We start from the raw sequence: 26,988 nt of genomic DNA, 5'->3' as shown, positions 1-26,988 counted from the left end.
GGAACTCACTATGCAGACCAGGCTGGCCTCGAACTCACAGAGATCCACCTGCCTCTGCTTCCTGAGTGCTGGAATCAAAGGTGTGTACCACCATAGCCCAGCCCAGACTTTCCTTTTTTTAAATTTTGTTTTTGGCACTAGGGATTGAAACCAGGGTTTCACAGCAAGCTGTCTAGCACTGTGCTACATCTCCAACCCTATTTTTAATTTTGTATGTGTAATGCATGCACATGAATCTTTGTGTGTGCACGCAGAGCCCAGAGCAGGACATCAGGTGTATCTCTCTACTGTTGTCTCCTTATTGTCTTGAGACAGGATCTCTCACTGAACTGGAAGCTTGCCATACTGAGTTGGCTGGCAAGTTCTCAGGATCTGCCCATCTCTGCTTTCCTCTCCAGTTTCCTGGGTTACTGGCACCCAGAGCCATATCCAGCATTTTCTTGTTTTTTTGCTTGCTTGTTTGTTTTTGCTGTTTTTTGAGGCAGGGTTTCACTGTGGAGCCCCGGCTAGCCTACAACTCACTGTGTAGGCCAGCCTCAGGGATCTGCATGCCTGTGCTTCCTGAGTGCTTGGAATAAAGGTGTGTGCTACCACACCAGGCTCAGACCCAGCTTTTTATGAGGGTTCTGGGATTCACCAGGTAAGGTTTTGTGCTTTGTCTAGAGCAAGTGCTCTTATGAAGTAATCTTCCGGAATCACCCATTTTTATTTATTTAGAGTATAAGTGGGTCTTTGTTGTGTGTTGGTGTTTGTGTGTGCACACAATTGGAGTCACGAGGTCAACTTTTCAGTTTTGTGGGCTTGTTGTTTCTTAGATAGCCGCTCACTATGTAGCCCTGGCTGGTCTGGAACTTTCTATATAGATCAGATTGATCTGTTTCTATATCCCAAGTGTTTAAAGACATTCACCAGCAAGCCTAGCCTGATGTTACTCTGATGGAGCTGTCTGTCCATCTTGGGTTTGCTGTTTTTTTTTTTTTTTTTTTTTTTTTTGGTTTTTCGAGACAGGGTTTCTCTGTGTAGCTTTGCGCCTTTCCTGGATCTCGCGCTGTAGACCAGACTGGCCTCGAACTCACAGAGATCCGCCTGCCCCTGCCTCCCGAGTGCTGGGATTAAAGGCGTGTGCCACCACCGCCCGGCGCTGTTGTTGTTTTTGAGGCAGGGTTTTTTACTTGGCCAGGAACTCAACAGTTGGCTAGCTGGCAGGCCAGGAAGCCCTAGGAATCTCCTTGTCTTTGCCTTCCCAGTGCTGGAATTACAAGTGCATACCACTGCACCTGTTTTGTTGTTGTTGTTTTTGTTTGTTTGTTTTTCCACTTTATATTCTGGAGCCTTTAACTCAGGTCCTTGTGCTTGAATAGCAATCCCTTTACAGCTGAGGTATTTCTTCTGTCCCCACTGTGTGACATAATTCCTGAGAAGACATTAATGTCTACTATCTTAGTCATTGCTCTATTGCTGTGAAGAGACACTATATAACCATGGCAACTCTTACAAAAGGAAGCATTTAATTGGGGCTGGCGTACAGTACAGAGGTTCAGAGGTTTAGTCCATTGTCATCATGGCAGGGAGCATGGTGGATCACAGGCAGACATGATGAAGAAGCAGCTGAGAGTTCTACATCTGCATCCACAGGCAGCAGGAAGAGAGAGTGACACTGGGCATGGCTTGGACTTTTGAAACCTCAAAGCCCACCCATAGTGACACACTTCCTCCAACAAGGCCACACTTCCTAATCCTTCTCAAGTAGTGCTGAAAGGCCGCCAGGAGCGGAGCCGCGGGCAGCGCAGGCTGGGCCGCATCCCCGTCCCCGCGCCAGCCGCCCGCGCCTGCCATGCGCGCCCCGCAGAGGCCCGCGCGCCCGGGCCCCGCGTCGTAGCGCGGCGGGCGGAGACCGCAGGCTCCCAGCCCGGGCCCGCCGTGTCCTCGAGCCCGATTGGCGCCGCTGCCCGGCGCCAGCGCCCGGTGCCGCCGCCGGCGAGGGTGGTGCGGGCCGCGACCCGGGCGCCCGGGGCCCTGCGGGATGGAGCAGGCCGAGAGCCGGGGACCCTGCATGGTGGAGCAGGCCAAGGGCCGGGGACCCTCCGGGCGGTGCAGACTGGGGCCCGGGTGCCCCCGGGGTGGCGCAGCTTGGGGACTTGGGGACCCTGTGGGGGTGGCGCGGCCTGAGGACTGGGGAGCCCTGCAGGGAGGTGCAGGCCGGGACCCCGGGACTCTTCTGGGGTGGTGCTGAGGGGCCCCAGCATGCTTGCTTGGCCTGACGCCATTTTGAGCAGGGCCTGAGGAGTACGGGGAGGGTTCAGTTGGAGGACATGGGCGCAGGAATGAGCGGGGTGTCTGCGGTCGGCCACCTGGCCCCAGAACAGGGAACTGGAGGGTCGGAGGGACAGTTTGTACCCTGGATGGGAGCCAGGTCAGCAGGCGTGTCGAGCTCGGGGAAAAACCACGAGCTGTCCTGAGTTTGAACCTGGCCTCATATGAATCGTCCAATCAGAACCCTGTAAGCCATGGCCTCATATGAGTCGTCCAATCAGAACCCTGTAAGCCATGGCCTCATATGAGTCGTCCAATCAGAACCCTGTAAACCATAGCCTCATATGAGTCGTCCAATCAGAACCCTGTAAACCATGGCCTCATATGAGTCGTCCAATCAGAACCCTGTAAACCATGGCCTCATATGAGTCGTCCAATCAGAACCCTGTAAAACATGGCCTCATATGAGTCGTCCAATCAGAACCCTGTAAAACATGCTTCTTGCTTCTGTACCCGCCCTTCCGCTGCCCGACCCTATAAAAACCCTCCACTCCAGCCCGTCGGCGCGCCAGTCTCTTCAGCCTCTGGAGGGACTGTGTCGCCCCGGGTACCTGTGTTCCTGAATAAAGCCTCTTGCTGTTTGCATCTGACTTGTGGTGTGATCTCTGGGCGAGGGTCTCTCCAGAGGGAAGACTACCTTCGGGGGTCTTTCAGTGCTACTACCTGATGATTGTGCATTCAAATGAATGAGCTTAAAGGGGCCATTCTCTCATACCACATCGGACTAACACCAGATTTTAAAAAATAAGTGACAGCCAGGAGGTGGTGGTGGTGCATGCCTTTAATCCCAGAACTCAGGGAGGCAGATCTCTGAGTTCAAGGCCAGCCTGGTCTACAGAGGGAATTCCAGGACAGCCAGGACTACACAGAGAAACCCTGTATCTCAAAAAATCAACCAACCAACCAGCTAACCCAAACACCAGTGACAGACCAAATTAAGAATACCCCGCCGGGCGGTGGTGGCGCACGCCTTTAATCCCAGCACTCGGGAGGCAGAGCCAGGCGGATCTCTGTGAGTTCGAGGCCAGCCTGGTCTCCAAAGCGAGTTCCAGGAAAGGCGCAAAGCTACACAGAGAAACCCTGTCTCGAAAAAGAAAAAAAAAAAAAAAAAAAAACCAAATTAAGAATACCCAAAGTCCAACTTGGTGAAGCATTGAAGTTTATTGGGGTTACTTACAGGAGGATGGGTTAAGGTATTACAGGAGCAGAAATGACTCAAAGTCAACAAAAGCCCACACCACTCTAGCGTGATAGTTCACAAAAGCTGGAAACCGGAGTTCACTGCATGACTCATAGGCAGCTCAACAAGTTGGAGAATGTCTCTTCCAGACAGTTCAACTGGTCTCTGCCTCTTGCAGGCAGTTTGGCTTGTTCACTGACTGCTCCTAAGCAGTCCTTACTACTTACATAAGCTTGGGGGTGGTGGTAGTAGTGAATCTGGTTAGATTTAGGGACTTCTTGAAGCTACCTAGTTGTTTACTTCCTGAGTTTTAATGAGCTGTCCTGAAGGATGGAGTGAATTTTTTTTTAAGGTTTATTTTTATGTGCATTGATGTTTTCCCTTTGTGTATATCTGTGAGAGTGTGCCAAATCCTCCAGAACATTAGTTATAGACAGTTGTGAGCTGCCATGTGGGGACTGGAAATTGAACCTGGGTCCTCCGGAAGAGCAGCTAGTACTCTTAACCATTAAGCTGTCTCTCCAGTCCTGGAATGTTTTATTTTAAAAGAACTTGCTATAACAGTCCCCAAACCTATTTTTTAAACCTTGGAAACAGGGACTCACTAAATAGTCTGGGCTGGCTTTGAACTCACTTTTGTAGCCCAGGCAGGTCTTGAACTTTCTTTGTTGTTGGGTTTTTTGTTTTTGTTTTTGTTTTTTTTGAGACAGATCTCACCATGAGACCTTGAACTTTCACTCTTCCTGCTTCAGTTCCCTGAGTAGCTAATTAGCTAATTTTCTTTTTGTTTTGTTTTTGTTAGTCTTTGTTTTTCAAGACAGGGTTTCTCTGTGTAGCTTTGGAGTCTATCCAGGAACTTGTTCCGTAGACCAGGCTGGCCTTGAACTCAGAGAGCTCCTGCTTCTACCTCCCAAATGCTGGGATTAAAGACATGTGCCACCATGCCTGGCCTGTCAATTTGTTTTTAAATTATGTGTATGTCTACATGTGGTATGTATGTGCACAGTGTCTCTGGAGGCCAGAAGGGTACTAGATCATCTGGAGCTAGAGTTACGGGCAGTTTGTTGAGCCCCCTGATGTGGACCAGTGCTTGAAACTCAACTCCAGGATGCACTTTTTTTGTTTGTTAAAGGTGTGTATCACCATACCTTCCTACAGTATACACTTTTAACTCTAGAAACATCTCTCCTGCTCCTAATATTAACTTGTGTGTGTGTGTGTGTGCGTGCGCGCGTGCTGGGGATAGAAACCAAGGTCTCATGCATGCTAGGCTACATGCTATCCTGTTATACTACCAAAATTTTCAAGATACAAATGAAAATACACATGGGCAGTCAAGCACAGTTGCACATGCCTGCAATTCTAGCACTTGGGAAATGAGAACAGGAGGATCAAAGCCATCTTCAGCTACACAGAAAACTTGAGGCCACCCTGAGATATGTCTCAAAAACATTCATCAAAATAAAGTTTATCATAGAAGTAAAAAATGTTTCCAACTTGGGGCTGGCAGAATGGCTCCCTCAGAGACGGGTAGTGAGAAGGGATTTTCTGCCATCAATAGAGTGCTGACCTGAGAATGTATCATTGGCATTTCACAAAGAAATCTGGATATCTGAATGAAGATGGGAATTAGATGTATGTTTTGATGCCAGGATCAACGAAGACATCTGGGTCAAAGGAATAAGAAATGTTTCACGGTATTATCAGGGTATATTTATCCAGAAAACAAAATAAGGACCAAGAGTCTCTAAATAAGCTCTATACTTTGGCAACCTGTGTCCTTATTAACAGTTTAAAAAAAATTTTTTTTTAAACTACAGACAGTCAATGTGGATCTGTGAGTCTGAGGCCAGCCTGCTCTACAGAATAGCTTCCAGGATAGCCAGAGCTACACAGAGAAACCTTGTATTAAAACCCCCTCTATTTTTTGTTTGGTTTCTCGAGACAGGGTTTCTCTGTGTAGTTTTGGTGCCTGTCCTGGATCTTGCTCTGTAGACCAGGTTGGCCTCGAACTTAAGAGATCTGCCTGGCTCTGCCTCCCGAGTCCTGGGATTAAAGGTGTGCGTCACCACTGCCTGGCTTAAAACCCCCTCTAAAACGTAAGAAGTATCTCCTAGTGCTATTAATAGCTTTATTTATTTTTTACATTAAAATCCTTAATGATGGAACTGGGAAACTGGCTCAGCAAGTGCTCTTCCAGAGGACCAGGTTCACTTCTCAGCACCCACATGGTAGCTCACAACCATCTATAAATCCTGGTATAGGGATCCAACATTCTCTTCTGGCCTCTATGGGTACTGCACAGGCATTAATATATGTGGGCAAAATCCATACATGCAATAAAAACAAATCTTGAGTTCAAATTCCTAGCACTCATGTAAAAAATCAAGCATGGGGCTAGAGAGATGGCTCAGTGGTTAAGAGCACTGGCTGCTCTTCCAGAGGTCTTGAGTTCAATTCCCAACAATCACCAACCATCCATAATGAGATCTGGTGCCTTCTTCTGGTCTACAGGCAAACATACAGGCAGAACACTGTATACATAATAAATACATCTTTTAAAAAAATAGAATAATAATAAAAAAATCAAAAAACCAAGCTTGGATACATGTAACCTTATTGTTTACCATGGGGAAGGGGATATGGGAGTAGGGTGGGGATTGGAACAGGAAGATCACTGGGGCTTGCTGGCTGACAGCCTAGCTCTAGGATAGGTGAGAGACCCTGTCTCAAAGGTGTAAGGCAGAGTAATACAGCAAGACACCTGACATCCTTCTCTGGCTTCTGCATGCATGCACATGGGCGCATACACACACACAAAAGAAATTTTTAAAAATCTTTAATGACATATTTGCTATTTTCCAACAAATGGCTGGCGAGTTGGCACCAGAGATTCAATAACAGTTAGTAAATGTAAATCATAAATTACAAATTTATAAAAGTGACATAACCTTACATAATTCCTGAAAAACTAACATTGTCAGAGTAAACTATGGCACAAAAAAAATTTGCCAATAATCATGAACTGGGCACTTCCAAAGCAGACATGGGTCAGCCCATTTCAGGGTAGAGTCAGAGCAAAGCAAGCATGGGACTGGCCCACCACAGCTGGTTATTCTATGGGACAAGCCCTGGCTATAGATTTACAAGTTTGTCTGTTTCCTTTTCTTTTTTGGAGACAGGATTTTACTACGTAGCCCTGGCTGGCCTTGAACTCAGAGATCTGCTTGCCTCTTCCTCCTGAGTGCTGGGATTAAGGACCTGGGCCACTATACCAGTTTGGTTTGCTATTTCTGATTGAATTGAGTGGTATTTGATATGGGCAATTGCAAAAAGCATAAAGAGTTTAGTAGAGGTCTTTGGACTACTCAGGATTCTTCAGACCTATTCAGTTGTTTTAGTTAAGTGTGTGTGCTGTGCTTTGCCGTTGTATGTGATGTTAAAATTAGCCAATACAAGGAGCTGACACAGAATACCAACTACTGTGATAAATTAACTTGTATACAAAGAACAAAAAGGCAGACAGAGAGACCCTTTGTTTGGATTTTTAGGGGATGGTGTTTTGAGTCACATAGCCCAGGCCTTAGTGTCCTGACTGCTGAGATTATAATCCTTAATATGGGCCTCACTTATATCAGGCTCACTGCAAATTCCCTATGTAGCCAAAGGTGACCTTGGACTTCTGATTTTCCTGCCTGTAACTGGTTAGTGCTGGAATTATAGGCATATACCACCAGGTCTGGTCTAGGGGGTGCTGGAGATCAGACCCAGGACTTGGTGAATGCTAGCTCTACCAACTGACTATACAGCTCCAGCTTTTTATTCCCTGACAACTTTTTTGTTTTGTTTTTGAGACAGGGTCTGTTTGGTACTTGCTATGTTTACCAAGCTGGCCCCAAACTCACAGAGATCCTTCTGCCTCTTGCTTCCTGAGTAATGGGATTAAAGTGTGTGCCACCACACCCAGACCCAGACAACTCTTGAAATCAATACTTTTACTACATCCCAATAAAGCTAAAACTCAAAAACTTCAGGACACACTATAGTCTACTGAATCATGTAAGTGAAATAATTTGAGTCTCAGACGACTGTTCCCTGTTACACAAAGCAATCACAAGTAAGAGGAAGCAAGAATGGGTCCTGGGGTGTTGGGAGTCAGACACTAGGAGGTACTCATGGTTGTTCAATTGTATACATGACTGGACACTACAGAAATACACACAGTAGTGTACACATGTGTTAGTACCCAGGTTTTCCAGCTCTGGCCAGAGAGGGCAAGAAACAAGCTCACCCAGTGTTCAGATCTGGTTGCAAGATGCTGGTCTCCATTAAAGGAGCCCACGCTCCTTGGAGAAATGGTGGCTCCAGGTGTGGGCAGGGAAAACGAAGGTGGGTCTGCAACATCTTAACAGTGTCAAGAAGGAAATTATTAAAGATGCTGTTGGAGCACAGTGGCATAGATAGCCATCTCAAAGAGACCCAGAGATAAAGCTATTTGAACAATAAAATCCACTTTGATACAAAGGGCCAAGTGAATAAATGATGGAAGTTGTGTGTGACTGTTTATATTTGTAATATCAGAAGGCTAAGGAGGAGGGAGGATCATCATTTATTCAAGTTTAGCCTATCCAGGACAACCTGGGCTATAGTTTCTAAGACCTTGTTTCAAGAAGAGAAAGAGAAAAAGGAACAGGTAGTCCCAGATATAGTGGCATAGAGGCTGACGCAGGTGGATTATGAATTCAAAGATAGTCTGGGCTATAAAGACTCCGTCTCCAAAAAGATACAGGAGTCAAGTTATTTTAATCTACTTATCCAAGCCGGAAAAAGTACAGGATAACTGTATGTGCATTCCTGTACAACCTAATACCTTCAAATGGGAGGAAGATCTGGAGTTCAAGGCCAGAGCAATCTACATATGACCCTGTCTGGAAAACACAAAAACAGGGAGAATAAACATATGGCAAATAGTCTACAATAGAGTGTCTAAGTAGAGTTACACAAGAACTCTTTACACTTTTCTATAAGCATGGACATCAAATTACACAGTAACTTTAGAATATTCACAATTAACCAGAGCACCTGCCACACAAGCCTGATGACCTGAGTTTGATTCCTGGGACCCACATGTAGAAGTGACTCCACAAAGTCCTCTGACCTCCACATACGTACAGTAGCACACGCATGCCCACACCCAAGTAAAACATCATGCACTCACCCAAACACAATAATCAGTATTAAAATTTTAAAAAGAAAAATAGGGGCTATGGATGAAGCTTAGTGGCAGTGTTTGTCCTGTAGGCATGAAGCTCTGGTTTGATCCCAAGTATTACATAACACCTGCAATCCCCTCATGGGGGAGGCAGGAGGATCTGAAGTTCAAAGCTAGGGCTGGGGATGTAACTCCTTAGTAGAGTGCTTGCCTTCTATGCATAAGGCCCAAGTTTTAGTCCCTATTACTACTACACACAAAAAAAAGTCAAGGTCATCCTCAGCTATATATGGATTTCAAAGCCAGCCAGGGATACATGAGATTCTCTCCTGTAGAGGGGGGGACAAAAACCCTAAACACTAGGTAGATAGCTAAGCCTGTGAGACATGTGCCTGCCATGCGAAGACCTGAGTCAAGGACCCTCAGCACCCATGCACAAGACAGGCATACAAGAGGGCTCAGTAGGTAACTGCACTTGCCATCAAACATAGAGCACTGAATTCAAACCTGGGACCCACATGGTGGAAAGAGAGAAGCAACTCCAAGTTTTCACTGGGGTCCACATGTATACTGTGGCACATGTGTAGTCCCCCTCCAAATAAGTGTAATTTTAAATTAAAAGCCAGGCATGGTGAAACACAACTTTTAATTCTAGCACTCAGGAGACAGAGATGGGAGGATCTCTGAGTTCTAAGCAGCTACAGCTATGGAGTAAGATTCTGTTTCAAAATAAAAAAAGATAGGGGCTATAGAAATGGCTCTTGAAAAAGATCCAGGTTCATTCAGTTCCTAGCACCCACATGTCAGCTACAACCATCTGTAATTCCAGTTCCAGGGGTTCCTTTTCTGGCCTCCACAGGCACCTGCATATACCACCCCATCTACATGTAATTAAAAATAAAATCTTTAAAAAAAAAAAAAAAAAAGATGGGCATGGTCATTTTTATTTTTGGAGACAGGGTCTTTCTATGTAGCTTGGCTAATCAGAAACTCACTATGTAGACTAGGCTGGCCTCAAAATCATAGAGCTCCAACCCCCTCTGCCTCCTGAGTGCTAGATTTGGTCCTTAGCACTCCCGCAGCTGTTCAAAACCACCTAACTACAATTCTAGGAAACCTGACACCCTCTTCTGGCCTCCAAGAGCTCCTGTACATATAAGGTACATATAAACTTACTGGGGTTCAGACACACACATAAAAAAAGTAGAGTGGGCCAGGCGGTGGTGGCACACGCCTTTAATTCCAGCACTTGGGAGGCAGAGCCAGGCAGATCTCTGTCGAGTTCGAGGCCAGCCGAGGCCAGCCTGGTCTACAGAACGAGATCCAGGATAGGCACCAAAACTACACGGAGAAACCCTGTCTCAAAAAACAAAACAAAAAAGAGTGAGGGAAAGCCTGATGTCACCCTGTGGCTCCCACATGCATGCATACAAGTGCATGGGCATTGACATACACATGTGCACAGTTTTGTATGAACACATACATGCAACCAGACACACATTAATGATAGAACTGTTCTAATCAACGTTTCATAACTATGACAAACATATCTGAGATTATCAACTTTACAGGACAAGCATAAGGTAGTTCATGCCTAAAGTTCTAACACTCAAGAAGGCTGAGGCAGGGGATTGTTGTCAGGGTCAAGGCCAGCCTGAATAAAGGAATCATTCCTCTAAGAAAGAACAGAGGATTTTTTGCTGTTCTGGAGGTTTCTTTGGTACTGTCAACAGCACAGTTCATTACTGAGGAAGCCCATGGTAGAAAAATTGTTTACTTCTTCACAGTTGCTAGGAAGCAAAGAGGAATCAGCAAAATGGTTTAATGGGTAGAGACACTTATCACAAGCCTCAAGTTTGATTGCTAAAACCCACAGGATGGAAGACCTCCAGCCACACATATGCCATTGAACATGTGTAAATGTATGTCCACACACACAGTGAATAAATGTAAAAGAAAATTAGTACAAAGAGGTAGGGCTAGGTGTTAGCATCTTCAGAGGCATGGTTCCAATGACCTAAATACTCTCCATAAGAAAAGTTCTACCCACTCTTATAGTACTGTGGGCCAAGCTTTCAAAATACAGGTCTTAGGCAGACACTCCAGATCTAAACTTTAGCAATGACAATAAGCAATATAAAGAGATGAGGTGTGATGACCTGTGATTTTTGTACAACTTGAATATAGACATTCATCATATTCAATTAAAAAACAAAAACAAATTCATCCAATTCAATACTTCTAAATGAAGAACTGAGCTACTGAGGCCTAGGCTAGCTTGGACTCTACATAGCAGGTCAGGGCTACATAACATGTCCTAGTCTCAAGAAACCAAAAACTAAGATGTTGCAACTATTTAGAAGAGTTTATAGTTTCTTGCTGGGTGGCGGTGGCACACACCTTCAATCCCAGCACTCGGGAGGCAGAGCCAGGCGGATCTCTGTGAATTCAAGGCCAGCCTGATCTACAGAGCGAGATCCAGGACAGGCACCAAAACAGAAACCTGTCTCGAAAAAAACAATTAAAAAAAAATGTTTACAGTTTCTCAAAAGTTGATTATGGTGATACATGCCAGGATTTCCAGCACTGGGAGGCTGTGGCAGAGGACTGCCCACTCCCAGAGCAGCCTAATGACAACAGTAAAACCGTCTTAAGCAAAGGAAAAAACTTAGGCTACATATTAAAAGCACAGCACAAAGCTGAAACACTTGTATGTGTTGGGTGAGTACACAAACTTCATTTTGTTTTGGTTTTTTTGAGACATGGTTTCTTGTGTAGCCTTGGCTGTCCTGGAACTTGCTCTGTAAACCAGACTGGCCTCGTACTCTTAGAGATCAGTCTGCCTCTGCCTCCCGAGTGAGTACTTGGATTACAGGAATGCACCACCAGCTTTTAAAAAATAATTTTAAAAGATTCTATAACTGATTCTGGGGAGGGGGGACATTCATGTAGAATATCCAACAGAGTCCAAGGCATAGGCCAGGTCCCTGGAAAATACTGTGACCACAGGTCAGGTAACAGAGATATTCCAGGCCTTACTCCACCTTTCCCTCTTTGTTACACTATATATTACAGTTTTTCATTTTCCTTTTGTCTATTAAACTATTAGTTTGCTAAAGGGAGGAGTAAAACAATATTTACCTGAGGGCCCTGCTTCAAGATACAGACTGAAAAATGTACCAGATTAGAGGTTTCTGAATATACCATGAACCACTGAGTTTAATACTGCTATGTAAGATTTAACACTTGATGCCTGAAGGGAGGATTACTCCTCAGCTCAGGTGGTTTGTGAGACCTTTGATCACACAAACCAAACCTGAGACCCACCTCCAATCACCTCAAGTTGAAAGCAGAGATGGCAAAGTGAGGAATATGGGATGAGCTCAGATCCCAAAATCTTCAGCAATCACATAAAAAACAAGGTGTGGTGGCACGCCCTTACAATCCAATACTTTGGATGCAAACAGGATGCTAGCCAACCTAGCCTAACTGGGAGTCCAGGTCCAACCAACACACATTAAGAATCGTGACGTGTGCTCCATCCTACACAGTCAGAGGTCCTTTCTGAACACTGAAGCAAAGGCTTCAGCAGCCCTTAAGAGTATTGCCTCAGCCGGGCAGTGGTGATACATGCCTTTATCCCAGCATTTGGGAGACAGAGGCAAGAGCATTTCTGTGAGTTGAGGCCAGCCTGGTCTACAGAGTGAAGGAGTTCCAGGACAGCCAAGGGTACACAGACAAACCCTGTGCAAAAACAAAAACAAACAAACACAAAAGCTTCTGGGGCTTGTCACCCCACTATATTCACCCACGCTCAGTCCTCCAGGTATCCCCAGCAGCGAGACAAGGACAAGTTTTGAGCTCCCATTTCTCAGCTCTTCCTCAAAATCCTGCTTCCAATCCTGTTAAGCAGCCCAAGGTATTCCATGTTTAACCCCAACCCTCTTGAAAACTGGTTTCTGCCTCAACTTCCATTGGTTATTTTACAGCTGTCTCTAGAGCCAACCAAAGACAAAAATATCCCAATTGAAGATCACACATGTGCTAGACAATGAATCTTGTCTGCTCTCCCTAAACAATACAACGTACCTTGAAAAAGCCTACAAGAATACGTGCATAGACTCTAAGCAAACGCTATGCCACTTTACATGAGATTTGGGCATCCTTACTCAGATTTTGGTCCTGCAACTAGCATCACCCAAGGACACCAAGGATTGACTGCTAACAAATAAGGAAGCACCCTCCTTGTCTTTGTTCCCTGTCAATGTAACAAGACAGAGAAACAACACATAGGGGTTCAAAGCCGAAACCAGATTTCTCTGACACATAAGTCAAAAGAACAGCCCAAGAATTTATGGGTCACATCTCTAGACACCATACAGCACATACAGCAGACTGCCTCATGGTGCAGGCAAATGGACAGGCAGCTCCGGGCAGAAGGCCACTACTGCTCTGAATCTTCCCACCTATCAGGCTAGAGTGAGGCATTAGAACACAGGGAAGGAGACAGAAGGCCTCAGCCACGGACTCCCAGACATCTCACAATTCTAACCTCACATCAGGTACTAGCTATAGCCACAGACAGCTAGCTGTGACAGAGAATCTTAACAGCAGGATGGACCAGACAGCTCCAGTTCTACACACAATTCTATTTTATTATGGCAAAGGTGAAAATGTCACCTTCTCCACAACAGCAACCAGTAAAATTTATCCCAAAAATAACTCGGTACAAAACAGGTCTGTTTCAGAATTAAAAAAAAAAGAAAAGAAAAAAAAAAAAGCCTTTACATGAGTTTTTAGATCCTATTTTAAAACAGGAGGAAAAAAAAAAAGAAACAAAAAACAAATCCACCATTGTCTGCACAGTCCAGTTGCCAACCCTCCCTCTAGGGATCACGACGAGGCTTCTGAGTCCTGTTACTTGTGTGGATTTGCTCGGCTGTTTAACTGGTGTCCATCTGAAAGAGAGGGAGAAGGCTCATTAAGGAAGCCCTTGTTCCTACTGGCTTCAAGAGGTCACCACAGGCATCACTCAGCCCCACCCAGTCTTTTCTGAGCCCCAGGACTCACCCTTGCATTATAAGCATCCAGCTGTGCATCCAGCTCCTCTGCAGAAAGTTGCTGCTTTGAGTTCCTGCCGGTACCTCTACCTCTTCCCCGGCTGCCTCCGCGGGTCCCTCTCCGGGTACCACCACCACCGAAACTCCCAGAGCCACGGTTTCTTGTCATGCCACCTCTGTTTATGCTAACAAAGAAAAACAGAACTCTGAGATCTGGAAAGGCCTTGTGTGTGGCGTTATCACAAACCGCAGGCCTTTCCCCATCCCCAACGGCCCCAGAACTTACCTCTGTGGAGGTCTTCTTTGCGTATCAATTTGTGATGTGACGAGCTGGATGTTCATGGGACGGCCTATGGTAAAGAATACAAGAAGTCTCATTCCAGAGGCTCTGAAGTTGACCCAGAGGGCACCACACCCTGGTCTCCATGCAAGCTCTGGAAAGGGCCTGTGTGTGTCTCCAATGCCCCCAAGGTATATGGCCTGGAGAGCCTGGTGGGAAAATAAATTGGCAATAATAAACCCCACCAACACCTCCTCACTCCTTCTCAGTTCAGGCTAAGAGGGCTGTTTGGACAGGTGTGGGTGACCTGACGGAAGAAGAACAGGTACCTTTGTCTTTACGACTACAGCCCCGCACTCAGGTTGTACTATGGCGGTTCTGAGAAGGCTTCACAGAAGTGAATCTTCCGGAAGGAGCTGAAGGAGGGGAGGAATGTAGCTTGCTGGATGGGGGTTCACAAGAGGTTGGTCCAGATGTGTGGGGCAGCATGAGAGGTGGCAGAATGGAAGAGAGAGACAAAGGGGCAAATGCAAAGTGTCCTCAGCCACAGGGGCAGCCCATATTCCTACAGGGAGGGGTGCCAGCCCCAAACTCCATAAGCCCCACAGGCATCCTGGGCCCAGTCCCATACTCACCATCCAAAGGGACACCATTGTACTGTTTCATAGCCTTCAGGGCATCTGCCTTCCGTTCAAAGTGCACATCTGCTGTCCCTAAACTTCGTCCAGAGCGATCGTAGTGCACAGCTGCTTTCTTCAACGTTCCAAATTCCGCAAAGAGTTCCTGGGAAGTGGAAAGGGCGACAATCAGCAAAGCAGTCAAGTTTTTTCCTTCTAGTGGCTCAGTAAGTAAGTTGCTGTGAGTATGCGTGCTTTGGAGGTACTCTACTGACAGCCACCCAGGAAGGGGGCAGGGCAGTGGCAGTTAAGAGGTGAGGGACAGGGCTGCCAGAGAGAGAACTGTCACCAGCACCTGGGTTCCTGTCCACTCTGGGACTGTGTAACTGCACCATGATGCCGGTGAAGGAAGCACAAGCCCTGACACAGAGCAAAAGATGAAGAACTATCTCTCTTAGCAAGTGTACTCACAACGTGATCAACAGCTGTTTCACCTACAGCAGAAGCCAAGAGTAAAATGAAGGGAAGTTGTTCATAGAGCAGACAGCTCAAAGAAGGGCCCACTGATTTGGGGAGCTGTGACCCCTGCCCCTCCCCCAAAGGCAGATTCTGGCTCACCTTTCCCTCTCCTCCTACTCAAGCCTGCTGCAAAGTCTGAAGTCAAACACGCCATGGAAACTGCCCTGACCTCAGGCAGGCTGGGAGTTGGAGAGGGAACCCAGAGTGTGGGGCTACTTCGGCTGCAGGCACACAGCGGGAAGTGGAGTTCACCAAAAGCGGTTTCCAGTGGATGCCAGAAACCACCTTAAAAAAAGTGTTGAGACACTGTGAGTGCTCACTGGCCTTGTTCTATCCTCCCATGGCAAGGCCAAATGGCTGGGCCCTGAGAAATGGAACCCAGAAAGGCCACCGACCAAGCCATCTCCAAAACTAATTCCCAAAAAAAGTTGCTTCATAGCTCTAAATGCCCTGAAGGTCCAGTCAAAAAAAAAAAAAGGAAAAAGAAAAATAGAAAGAGACTTCAAAGGTATGAGGACCATGTCCCTGACACGACCTGGGAAAGGTCACTAGTTAAGACACACAGCCATCATTCACCCCTGAGCTGTCAGATATCTGGGTGAGAGACCTTCCTTCTCCAATCAGCTCACTACAAGAGGCACAAGATCTGAGAAGCAAGCACCCTTGGTCATACAGGGACCGAACTTGTGACCAGTCTGTGCCCGTTAGAAACTGGCAGAGGGCAGGTGCTCATGGCGGTCAGCAGACCAGCGTCACCTTCGGGGGCGTACCAGGCTACCTTCCAGCAGTCTGACTTATTGGTCGCATTCACAACTAGGAGATACTTTTTCTTTTTCTGAGGTCAAGCCACTCGGCGACACTGGCTGGCCCTTGGGCAGCACGGGGGAGCACAGGTTCCAACCAGAAGGGGTTCTGGGCCGCCCATCCGTGTGGGGTGAGGAGCCCCGAGTCTCCTACCTGAATATCAGCGTCTGACACTCCGAAGTCAAGGTTTGACACCAGCAGCTTCCCACCCGTCTCCACGCCGGCTCCACCCCCGAAGCCGCTGTCGAAGAGGTCGTGCTGCCATTTGTCTGGAAGTTGTTTCGGCTGAAGGAAGACGGTAAGGACGGAGAGGTTCGTGAGCCTCGCCCCGGGCGCCCTCAATACCTCACCGACACTCTCTCACGTCGGCCCGCAGCCCAAAGAGCACCCCAAGCCCGCCGCTCGGGGCGGCCGCCGCCACGAGGCTGGACCACGACCGGACAAAGCGTCCCGGAAGACCCCGGCCTCCGGCCGGGCCTCACCGCGCGGCCTCGCCCCCGCCCACCCCTCCGCCAGGGTTCCCGCGGGCCTCGCAGGACGCTCCCCCGGCTCCGTACGGCCGGGAGCCCGCCCCTGCCGGCGTCGCACGTCCCCGCACTCACCCTGCTGTAGGGTGCCGGCCGGTTCCTGCCGCCGCCGCCTGCGGCGCCGCGAGAGATGGCGGGCCGGTTCCTCATAGGCCCGCCGCCTCGATTCACCCGCGCGGCGGCCTGCACCGCACCGCCGCGGCCGCCCTGGGAACCGGCCCTGCCGCGACCCCGGCCTCCGCCGCGGCCGCCTCGCTGGCTCCGGTTCAGCTTAATGATGTCGTCCAAAGACATATCCATTTTGTCGGCCATGGCGGGCGCGGAATCGGGCCTCGGATCGAGCCCGCGCGTCAGCACGCTGCGGCGTCACTTCCTGCGCCTCCCCCGGCGTTCCGGCGCCGCTGCCCTGAAGCCGCCACTGATTGGTCCCTCTGCGCGCGGAGCGGGCGGGCGCGTGCGTACTGCTCCCGGAGGCGGCGGGCGCTGTTTCTGAGCAGCCAGACGCGGCACGGTCGTTTTTATACCTTCCCGCGCGGCAGCAACGGAAGGGCGGGGCGCCTCGTGATTAGGTGGAGAAGGTGCGAGGGCGAGGAGTGGGCGGGGCCGGGGCTCCCCTCCCTCGGAGGCCGGAAGACTCGGGGTTTCCTCGGCGTCGCGTTCGGTCCGCGGGTTGTGTCCCTTAGGTGCGGCCCTGGCGGTATGGGCTGGGCTGAGGGTCTGCTTTTGGTTTTGTTTGCTCGAAGGCATAGTTTCTTAACGAGCTGTAATTTAGCAAGTTAGTGACTGTCACTCTCCCCTTCTCAGATTGAAAAGCAAAGCACTGATGGTTAATGAAAACTAAAATGTTTGTCATGGGTGCAGAAGTTGTTGTTGTTGTTGTTCTTGGGGGCGCGGGGCTGACCTTGACTCAATCAGATCCCTCTGCTTCTGCGGTCCGAGGGACGGGATTAAAGGCGTGCGTCACCTCGCCCCACTACGTGTGTTCAGATCTCTAAAGACACCCTTATACATGACAAAACAAAACTTGGAAGCCGGTCTCCTTTGAAGCGCCTGGCACTTGTCGCAGCTCCCCGACTGAAATGCTCGAGTGCTGTGGTACTACAGACTAATTTAGCCAGGTAATCCTCTCCCCTCAGGTCACCATCTCCGCTGCCATGAAGGTGAAAATTAAGTGCTGGAATGGTGTAGCCACTTGGCTCTGGGTAGCCAATGATGAGAACTGTGGCATCTGCAGGATGGCGTTTAATGGCTGTTGTCCAGACTGTAAGTCTCCCTCTGTGCTCTCAGAACTTGGGCATGCTCCACCAGCCTTAAAAACCCTGGGTTTCCCGCCACTAGGGAGGCAGAGGCAGGAGGATCTCTGAGATTGAGTTCAGCCTGGAAGTTCTAGGGCAGCCAGGGCTACACAGAAATCCTGTATCAAAAAACTAAGCAAACCAAAACCAAAACTGTGGGTTTTAGTTTCCATTTCCTGAAGGAAAGTTGACAGAAAGTAAGCAGAATAATACTTCAACCCACTTTTTGTTTTTTGTTTTGTTTTTTTCAAGACAGGGTTTCTCTTGTGGCTTTTGGACCCTGTCCTGGAACTCACTTTGTAGACAAAACTGGCCTCGAACTCACAGAGATCCACCTGGCTCTGCCTCCCAAGTGCTGGGATTAAAGGCCTCCGCACCACCGCCCGGCTTCAACCCACTTTTGTATAAAGACCTTATCCAGCATGGTGGCAAATACCTGTAATATCAGCATTTGGAAGCAGAAACAGGTGGATCTCTGAGTTGGAGGCTACCTAGGGAGACTTTGTTGGAAAAACAGAGAGAAAAACAAACGAACGAAAACACTTGTTTTTGCCAGGGCATGGTAGCAACAGACCTCAGACCCATAACAACAGGACTTGGGAGACTGAGGCAAGGGGATCTTGAGTTTGAAGTCAGCCTGGGCTACATAGTGATAATCTGTCATTCCCTTAACTACTCAAGATAGTGCTTTCAGTTTGGATTTTCTCAAAATCCAAATGCCCAGCACATTGAAGCTCAGACAATGGTTACCATATTGTCATGTTGGCTGGGCCTTTGTGCTTCAGTATTGTAAACTTTAGATAGATGCTTATAAACTGTGGAGCACTCTTTAGCCATGTGTCTTACAAGCTGTTCTAGCATCCTTGTTGAAACATCTGCCCCCAAATGTCTTTTTTTTTTTTTTTTCTTTCCTTGAGACAGGGTTTCTCTGTGTAGCTTTGGAGCCTGTCCTGGAACTCAGTAGACTAGGCTGGCCTTGAACTCACAGAGATCCGCCTAGCTCTGCCTCCCGAGTGCTGGGATTAAAGGCGTGTGCCACCACTGCCTGGCTCCCAAATGTCTTAGTATTGGGGTTTGAGACATTCCCAACATCTCAGTATTCTTGGTCTTTCAACGCTTTGATCTAAATAGTTTCTTTTTAACTCTTTTTTTGTTTTCAAGGCATTTGAATTTTATTATCTTAATGTGTTTTGCAGAATGCAAATGCTCTTACGTTTTTTTTTTAATTGTTCCTATGTCCCCAGTATGTTATATGAAGTAGGAATGTTTGATTACATTGAAATGAAAGCAGATTCTATCTTATCTGTTTATTTATTTGTTTTGAGACAGGATCTCATTATGTAACCCTGGCTAGCCTGAAACTCACTATGTAGACCAGTCTGGTCTCAAGGTCAAAGAGATCTGCCTGCCTCTGCCTCCAGAGCGCTGGGATTAAAGCATGTACCTCCAGGCTCACCCAACATGAGTTAATCAGCCAAGAGTTAATCATCTTGATGTAATCAAAGAATTGTGAGTTGTCTCTTTTTTACCCCCCAAGACAAGATTTCTCTGTGTAGCCCTGGCTGTCCTGGAATTTGCTCTGTAGACCAGACTGGCCTCAAACTCACCAAGATCCGCCTGTCTCTGCCCCCCAAGTGTTGGGATTAAAGTCGTGCACCACCACTGCCCATCGAGTTGTGAGTTTCTTAGGAAGTTGTTGATTTTTCTAATTTAAGTTTTATCTATAGCATTTGTGATTAGTAACCAAGCACACAGTTCTAGCTTTTATTTTAAGCAGAACAAATGTAGATTGTTGTTGTTGTTGTTTTTGAGACAGGGTTTTTTTATGTAGCCTAGACTGTCCTGGAGATATCTCTGTAGACCAGGCTGGACTCAAACTCACAGAGATCCGCCTGCCTTTGCTTCTGAGTGCTGGGATTAAAGGCATGCGCTACCACTGCTTGTCACAAATGTAGATTTATTAAGAAAAATGAGAAGGAACTCCCAGGAGTGTGAAGGGTTACAGGGGAGGAATACTCTTTCAAAATCAATCAATCCATTTCTTATTTGATGGCCCTGGGGATTGAACACGGGGCCTTTCATGTGCTATTCAAGCTCTCTACTACTGAGCTGTATTCCCAGCCCATTTTATGTTTTGTTTTGAGACAGGTTTTACTGAGTTGATCAGGGTTGTCTCAGACTCACTCTGTCTTGAACTTTGAGTTCTCCTTCCTTGACTTCCAGAAGAGCTAGAGTTACAGGCTAGCCCAACTGTTCATTTCTTCAAAATCACTGCTTAAGGCATCCTCAAGGATGCTACTGTTATGTCATAGAAGCTGCTCCTGTGGGGATCAGACATAGTGCCTTCACTGATCTGCTGGGCTCAAGACTCCTCACCTGGGCTTAGAAACTTCTCCCCTCTGAAGTCTATAAATGTGAGAAATGTTTCCTTTGTTTTGCTGATTGCTGTTAGGTTTTCTGTCCCAGCTTTCTGTGCTGCAAAGTGGCTATTATTATTAAAGGACTCAGATTACCTGAAGTGTGGTATCTCTAACCAAACCTGGAAGGATCTTTATTTAGCAGAGCTATAAAGAGGAGAGGACTTCATAACATTAGACTGTTAACTTTGTAAAAACTTTGAGGAAATTTTATAGCAATTCCCACCTTCAGGCAAAGGGTGGACATGGAATCTGTAGATTGAAGGTGGTTCCATTGGCCCCAGAGCTGCCCATTCTTACCTGAGCATAAGTGACCCACACACGGAACACAGCTTGGATTTCCCAGCTAGATCTGTAACAAAGGGTTGATCAGAAAGCGTTTTAGATGGCTAGGCACTTAGTGTCCATCCGTATGAAGTAGACTCAGGCTTTCTTAAAACAGGGCCTTTTGGCTGTGCAGAGTGGGAGACTTAGTTCCACTTGTGGACTGTTTAAATGAGAGGACGTTGACTTTAATGTACCAAGTGTTTGACAGGCCCACGGTGTTTTCTGGATAGATTCTATAAAGCACCAGATTTCTCATGGATTAAACTCCTGTGGAAATTAAGTTACCAAGGCCTGTAATAAATCTGTTTCAGGTCCCAGGGGGCTTTAAGGTAAAGCAGTCTTGTCATGAGGTGTTTTAATTAAAAAAATAATTTCATCAAGGCACTAACAAATCCTTGAGTGAATCATCCTCAGTGCACTAGCATGCTCATCAAGTACTCCGGCTTGCTGCCTGTAGGGACATCTTGAGAACAAGGCAGCACCTTCCTCCGAATGACTACCCACAAATGAGCCAGCTAGTGATCCTTGTTGGTGATCTAGTTGGGTCCAACTCTAATTGGACAGGAGTGATTTCAAGCAGAGTTCTGCTGAGTTAGGAGCCAGCAGTGGTGCGCACACCTTTAATCCCAGCACTCTGGAGGCAGAAGCAGGCAAGTCAGAGTGAGTTCCAGGACAGCCTGGGCTACACAGAGAAACCCTCTATTGAAACACAAAACAAAGAAGAAAGAAAGAAAGGCTCAGTAGCGCTGACAGTGTGACAGACATAGGGCTGGTACCCCAGGATAGATTGGGTCCTGTGAGGCTTAGCTCTTTGGACTCGGGCTGATACCGATGTGGGACAGGACCTAAAGGGGTCCCTGTGCTCTACCTTCTTCAGTTTGCTTGTGTTTGAACAGGGTCTCATGTTTCTTGTATCTTAGGTTGGCTTCAGAATCCTTATGTAGCGAGTATGGCTTTGAATTCCTGAACCTCCTGCTTCCATCTCACAAGTGCTAAGTGCTGGGATCATCCGGGTATACAAAGCTGGGGGTAGAATGCAGGGCTTTGTGCATGCCAGGCAACCATTCTACCAGCTGAGCTACACTCCCAGTCTCCCCTTTTGTTTGCTTTAAAATCTTACTTAAAAAAAGATTTATCTATTTGTATTGTATGTGTATGGGTGTCTGCCTGAATGTCCTTCTGTACCACGTACATGAGTGTCTGTGGAGACCAGAAGAGGGTGTTGACCTCCCTGGCACTGGGGTTACAGATTGCTGTGAGCTGCCATGTGGAAGCTGGGAACTGGATCTGGGGTCCTCGGCAAGATCAGCAAGTGCTCTAACTGCTGAGCCATCTGTATAGCCCCTGATTAATTTGATCATGATATGGACTTTGTCCATCTCTGATTGGGCTTTCTCCATGGAAGAAGCATTTTCAGGCTTGCAGAGTGGGTGCTTGCAGCCTGTGTCCCTGGCTTTGAATGGAGGTGGTAGAGTTGAGGATTCAGGTGAGATAACACATACTGATACCAAGTCCCATCAGTAGCTATCCCAGGAACACCAGGTCCCTAAGGCCCTTGTAGTGCAGTAGATCTCTGGTGTCCATGGAAAGAGCTTTCCAGGTTCTAGGAGGCTTTTCTGAAGACAAAGAGTTACCTACTCAGGTTGTGAATCTTTGGCACCTTGACCATTTTAATGTTACCTTCTGGGTGTGACAGGTCAGTTTTCCACAGAAGGGTGTTAGGGAGGCACTGGAAACTAGTGGACCAGGCCAGACCTCCCCGCTCTGAGAAGGCTTCCCTTGGTAATGAGGGAGTCTCTGTAGATCTTTTATGCAGTGGGCCATATCTGGGGATGATTTGGGTCACACTCCTCCTTTTTATCTCCTCTGATATAGGAGACGTGAGAGGCTCTCCCTGTGGGCTAGAGCAGTTACCAGTATCCTGGAGGTGCCTGCTTGGCTTGTCACATGCTCTTGTGTGTCTTGTCTGGTTCCTCTTCCTAACCTCTTCCCTCTGGCCCCCCTGCAGGTAAGGTGCCTGGCGATGACTGCCCCCTGGTGTGGGGGCAGTGCTCCCACTGCTTCCACATGCACTGCATCCTCAAATGGCTGAACGCGCAGCAAGTGCAGCAGCACTGCCCCATGTGTCGCCAAGAGTGGAAGTTCAAAGAGTGAGGCCGGTGCTGTGCCCAGTCCCTCTCCCAGCACTATGCCAGGCTCGGCCCCTTCCCTTCACCAGATCCTGAGACCCCCTCCTCACAGTGGTACCCAGGGACCTTGTTCTGTACGGGGGACAAGGATGTGTTCCTTTTGACTGAAATAAGGTTCACTTGTTTTTTGTTTTTTCCCATCACATCATTGACACTTTATTCAATAAGTAAAACTCATTAAAGTTCTGAGCCTTGCTGGAGGCCTCTGTTGCCTGTTTTCTTGACATATTGATTCAGCTGCAGCATGTTTTGGTATGAAAACCCTTAAATAATAACCCTTGAATAAACATCTTGATGAAATAACTGCCAAGGCCTCCATGATAACATGAGTCACAACTCAGAAACAGGAAAATAGAAGAGACAAGGCAGCGCCAAGCTGAGCAAAGACCTTAGGGTGTATTTGTGCCAACAGGACTGGCAGGGGGAACATAGCCCATCAGCTGCCCTAACCTGGCGGAAGCCCCAGGATCTCTCTCGATCCCCAGCCCTAGCTGAGCAAAGCTGGCAACCACCCTTCGGGAGCCATTTTGGTTGGAGGAAGAGATAGCTAAGCAGGTGCTGGTCATGCCCAGATGATCTTCGGGGAATACTGCAGCAAGCTGTTCAGAGTCCCTTGCCTTTTCCTCAGACTGAGGGCCAGATTTGGTGTAGGAGGATGTGGGTCCTCTGGTGTCTTAGGGAAGGACAGCCCTTCGGACACTCCTTTATTCCCTACAGCTGGGGATTATCAGCCATTAGGGGAACAATAGCCCAGCCTCAGGGTGCCTGGAAGCTTCTGGGTGGAAACCAATTTAGGCTGGGAGTCCTGGTCAGTTCGTCACCTTGTCCTCACACAGACTCAGTGACCATAGACTCAGTGACCATTGCCAGTGTGAACACGTTTGCACACCACATGTGCCCTACACCCTGGAGAGTAGACCAGCAGGGGCAGGGCTCAAGGCCATCTGTGTCATCTACATGTGTGTTGGCTGAGACTTGCTGTCCACTCTGTATGGTGCCCTTGAGGTACTCCTACATGAAACATCTATGCTTCTGAGAGACTGTAACTCCATATAGATAGCACTCAGTTATCTGTAGCATTCTGGTCCTGGAACTGGCACCAGCTATCAGGAGTAGAGATGGAGTGTAACTCAGCCTGGGGATACCCAGAGCTGAGAGGAAGCCAAGATTTGTGGATTTGGAGCTCCTTGGGCTGACAGGTCTGGTCCATCTTAGCTTGTTTTTTCCATCCCCAGTCTGCTCACTCTCTGGGAGTGCCTCTGTGCTTTTCCTAGGAACCTTCTGTGGGGAATTCATCATTTTGGGTCATCCTGTGAAGCATCTTCCTGTTGACGAGGTTTTTATCTTCCCAGGCTCACCTCAGTTCCCTCTGAGGCTACAAGGCTTCACTCTGGGTTCCTCAGCACTTAGGTCTTTGTGCTCTCTGATCTCAGGGTTTCAGTTAGTCCTGTCCTCAGGGTCAGCTCCACCCATCTCACATCCTCAGTCTCTCTAGCGGTCAGAAAACCATAAACCCTGGGCATGTACCTCCCTGCATCTGGGGTCCCTGACTCCTGCCTTTTTTCTTCTCCATTATCCTTCTACCTGTTTCCTCCAAAAAGGTCAGGACACCTGATAGAATCCAATTACTACAGCTTGTGCTCCCAGGCAGGAACAGAAGGTCCTGTGGGAAGCTCATGCCATAGGCTTTCTCCATGCCCTCTTCTTTAATGAGCCTGTACCCGCCTGCCCGGCCAGGGACTCTGTCCTACTAATGTTCTGGCCCCTGCACACAACACAACACATGTCTCTTACACATTTCCATCCTGTGTCCAGTATTTGAACCACTGTTCGCTAAGTACAGGCAGAGGAGTCTAGCCACAACCCCCTGGGGCAGAGTGGGTAGGACCTGGGGTCTAGAGTTGTTTGCTCAGGTCTTTCTGAAGGTTGGAACCTGAGTTTGATACTTTTCCTGCTCATAAAGGACAAGTCCGGTAGCAGAACCTTCCACCATAAGCACAAAACAAAGGAGTCCAGCCTGGCACTTGTGAAGATGACACAGGAGTCACTTTCCCCAAGTTCAAGGCCAGTCTGGGTCACAGAGTGAGACCCTGTTGTTGAGACTGGCACATGACCTGTGCTGTGCTGGCTAGTTTAATGTTAACTTGACATAAGCTAGAGTCATCCGAGAGGAGGGAACCTCAATTGAGAAAATGCCTCCATAAGATCAAGCTGTGGGCGGGCCTGTAGGCCATTTTCTTTCTTTCTTTTTTAAATTATAATTTCTGTTTTATGTGTTTATATGTTTTGCCTGCAAGCATGTCTGTGCATCACATGGATTTCCCCAATGCCTGCAGAGGCCAAAAGACATATGATACCCTGGAACTGGAATTACAGACAGTTGTGAGCTGCCATGTGGGTGCTGGGGAATTGAACTTGGGTCCTCTGGAAGAGCAGCCAGTGCTTTTTAACCACTGAGTCATCTCTCCAGCCTGGAAATTTCCTTTTTTTTTTTTTTTTTTTTTTGAGCCAGGGTTTCTCTGTATAACAGCCCTAGCTTCCTGGTATGTGCTTTGTAGACGGGCCTCAAACTCACAGAGATCCACCTGCCTCTGCCTCTTAAGTGCTGGGATTTAAGGCGTGGGCCACCATAGCCAGTGAAAAATTTCTGAATTAATGATTGATCAGGGAGGGCCCAGCCCATCGTGGGTGGTCCTGGGTTCTGTAAGAAAGCAGGCTGAGGAAGCCACGAGAAGCCAGCCAGTAAGCAGCACTCCTCCATGGCCTGTGCATCAGCTCCTGCTTCCAGGTTCCCTGTTTGAGTTCCTGCCATGGCTTATCACAGGAGACTGTGACTGGGCATATGTCAACCAAATGAAACCCTTTTCTCCTGAAGTTGCTTTTGATTATGATGTTTCATCACAGCGGTAGTCAGTAATCCTCAGACAGTCCCGCATCCCACCCTCGGACATTGATACTTCTGGCCAGTAAGTCTTGGACCTAAGAGGGCAGTTCAATTTCGGGCAGGGAGAGATTGGCCCTCTGCCCACCCGTGACATGAGTATTCAGGCCTGGCGAGGTGTGAGAGATCCTCCGTGCTCGGCCTGTGCTCCACTGCCGCTCTTCCCTGCTGCTCCCCCACCCCGCCTCTGTCCCCGCCCCCACTGCAGATATAAAGCCCAGCCTGGTTCACAGACTTCAGCCACATTCCCCTGACCCTGCCACACAGCTCCATGGCCCAGTGTGGGACGCTGGTGGCCGCAGCCCTGGCGCTGCTCTTGCCGCTCCTGCCGCCAGCCCTTGCGTGGTACAAGCCTGCGGCGGGACCCCACCACTACTCGGTGGGCCGCGCCGCGGGGCTACTGTCCAGCTTCCACAGGTTCCCGTCCACGCGACGCCCCGAGTCCTCAGCACACCCCGTCGGAACAGGACCCCTACGCTTGGAGATGCGCTCCAGCCTAAGGAGCCTTGTGAGTGCAAGCCGGTGGTGGGTGGCGGGAGCTGGTGGGGCAGGGGCGGGCCCTCAGCCTCCACCGCCTACCCAGGCCCTGTGTGTCAAAGAGGTGACCCCGAACCTGCAGAGCTGCCAGCGGCAATTCAACAGCCCAGGGACTTTCCAGTGTAAGGCGGACGTCTTCTTGTCGCTGCAGGAGGCTGAATGCCAACGGCCTACACCCTGAACCCCAACCCCAACCTCGACTGGCTGTGGTGGGTGACCCCCGTGCCCAGTCTTGCTCGATGCTTGAAGCAGCGCCGGCCCTGTCATGTGGGTTGACGCCTGTGGCCCCCTAACCCTATCACGCTCCGTATCAAATGGCTAAATGAATAAAGAAGCAAAGCTGTCTCTGCTGAGGGTTGCTGGTGAAGGTAAGCACAGACACTGAGAAGTGCTCCTGTGAGTGGGTGATGGGCTGAGCAGGCCCCGGGGCCACCGCTTGGTTTCCCGACAGCATGCCCTTCTCTGGCCAGGCTGGGTCTTTCCCTCTTCCACAAAGCCAAAAGAGGTATAGAGGCCCCACCACCCCGCCCCCACTCCACAGGTGACCCTCTGCTTAATTAGCAGGCACTGAGGATAGACAGTTCCTAGCAGGTCCAGAGGAAGCAACCCCCAGAGGATCCTCAGGCCCTACCATCCTGTCCCTCAAAGTCTTTCAGAGTCACCCATAACAGTCCAAGTTCACAGGTTCTTTTAGGAAGCCCTGCTTTTTTGGGTCCTGCCTCACCTTAGGTGACTCTCCTGCTTCTGGGATTCCTACTGCTCCCAACCCT

General features: G+C 48.4%; 3 protein-coding genes across 4 annotated transcripts; 2 read left to right on the top strand and 1 right to left on the bottom strand.

The window, feature by feature from the left end:
- Positions 1 to 6,316: 6,316 nt before the first annotated feature.
- Positions 6,317 to 16,861, bottom strand: Alyref (Aly/REF export factor). Its single transcript, XM_052755910.1, has 6 exons — positions 16,588 to 16,861; positions 16,139 to 16,270; positions 14,681 to 14,828; positions 14,052 to 14,115; positions 13,776 to 13,950; positions 6,317 to 13,663 (listed from the first exon to the last, which is right to left on the bottom strand). Exons 1-6 carry the CDS (start codon positions 16,822 to 16,824, stop codon positions 13,649 to 13,651), a joined length of 771 nt encoding a protein of 256 aa, XP_052611870.1. The 5' UTR covers positions 16,825 to 16,861; the 3' UTR covers positions 6,317 to 13,648.
- Positions 16,862 to 16,967: 106 nt separating this feature from the next.
- Anapc11 (anaphase promoting complex subunit 11) lies at positions 16,968 to 22,940 on the top strand. 2 transcript variants are annotated; one of them, XM_052755913.1, is made up of 3 exons: positions 16,968 to 17,090; positions 17,649 to 17,775; positions 22,560 to 22,940. In XM_052755913.1, exons 2-3 carry the CDS (start codon positions 17,667 to 17,669, stop codon positions 22,703 to 22,705), a joined length of 255 nt encoding a protein of 84 aa, XP_052611873.1. In that variant the 5' UTR covers positions 16,968 to 17,090; positions 17,649 to 17,666; the 3' UTR covers positions 22,706 to 22,940. The 2 variants fall into 2 exon arrangements, with proteins under 2 accessions (XP_052611873.1, XP_052611874.1); XM_052755914.1 differs by having other exon boundaries at positions 17,084 to 17,195.
- Positions 22,941 to 23,059: 119 nt separating this feature from the next.
- Positions 23,060 to 26,563, top strand: Npb (neuropeptide B). The gene is made up of 2 exons (XM_052755911.1): positions 23,060 to 26,189; positions 26,265 to 26,563. The coding sequence occupies exons 1-2, from the start codon at positions 25,953 to 25,955 to the stop codon at positions 26,397 to 26,399; spliced, it is 372 nt and encodes a 123-aa protein (XP_052611871.1). The 5' UTR covers positions 23,060 to 25,952; the 3' UTR covers positions 26,400 to 26,563.
- Positions 26,564 to 26,988: the final 425 nt, after the last annotated feature.

The sequence above is a fragment of the Peromyscus californicus genome, unplaced genomic scaffold (assembly GCF_007827085.1).
Source record: "Peromyscus californicus insignis strain IS unplaced genomic scaffold, ASM782708v3 Scaffold_3__1_contigs__length_106647218, whole genome shotgun sequence".
NCBI classification, from domain to species: Eukaryota; Metazoa; Chordata; class Mammalia; order Rodentia; family Cricetidae; genus Peromyscus; species Peromyscus californicus.
The sequence above is the reverse complement of the archived record's forward strand: the minus strand, read 5'-3'. Positions and strand labels throughout refer to the sequence as shown.

Coding starts and splice junctions, on each gene's coding strand:
- Alyref (XM_052755910.1), bottom strand. CDS start 16,824: ATGGCCGACAAAATGGATATGTCTTTGGACGACATCATTAAGCTGAAC. Junction 14,116..14,680: donor CAATGGTGTCCCTTTGGATG/GTGAGTATGGGA, acceptor TCTTTACCATAG/GCCGTCCCATGAACATCCAG. Junction 13,951..14,051: donor CAAAGAAGACCTCCACAGAG/GTAAGTTCTGGG, acceptor TTTCTTTGTTAG/CATAAACAGAGGTGGCATGA.
- Anapc11 (XM_052755913.1), top strand. CDS start 17,667: ATGAAGGTGAAAATTAAGTGCTGGAATGGTGTAGCCACTTGGCTCTGG. Junction 17,776..22,559: donor TAATGGCTGTTGTCCAGACT/GTAAGTCTCCCT, acceptor GCCCCCCTGCAG/GTAAGGTGCCTGGCGATGAC.
- Npb (XM_052755911.1), top strand. CDS start 25,953: ATGGCCCAGTGTGGGACGCTGGTGGCCGCAGCCCTGGCGCTGCTCTTG. Junction 26,190..26,264: donor GCTCCAGCCTAAGGAGCCTT/GTGAGTGCAAGC, acceptor CCGCCTACCCAG/GCCCTGTGTGTCAAAGAGGT.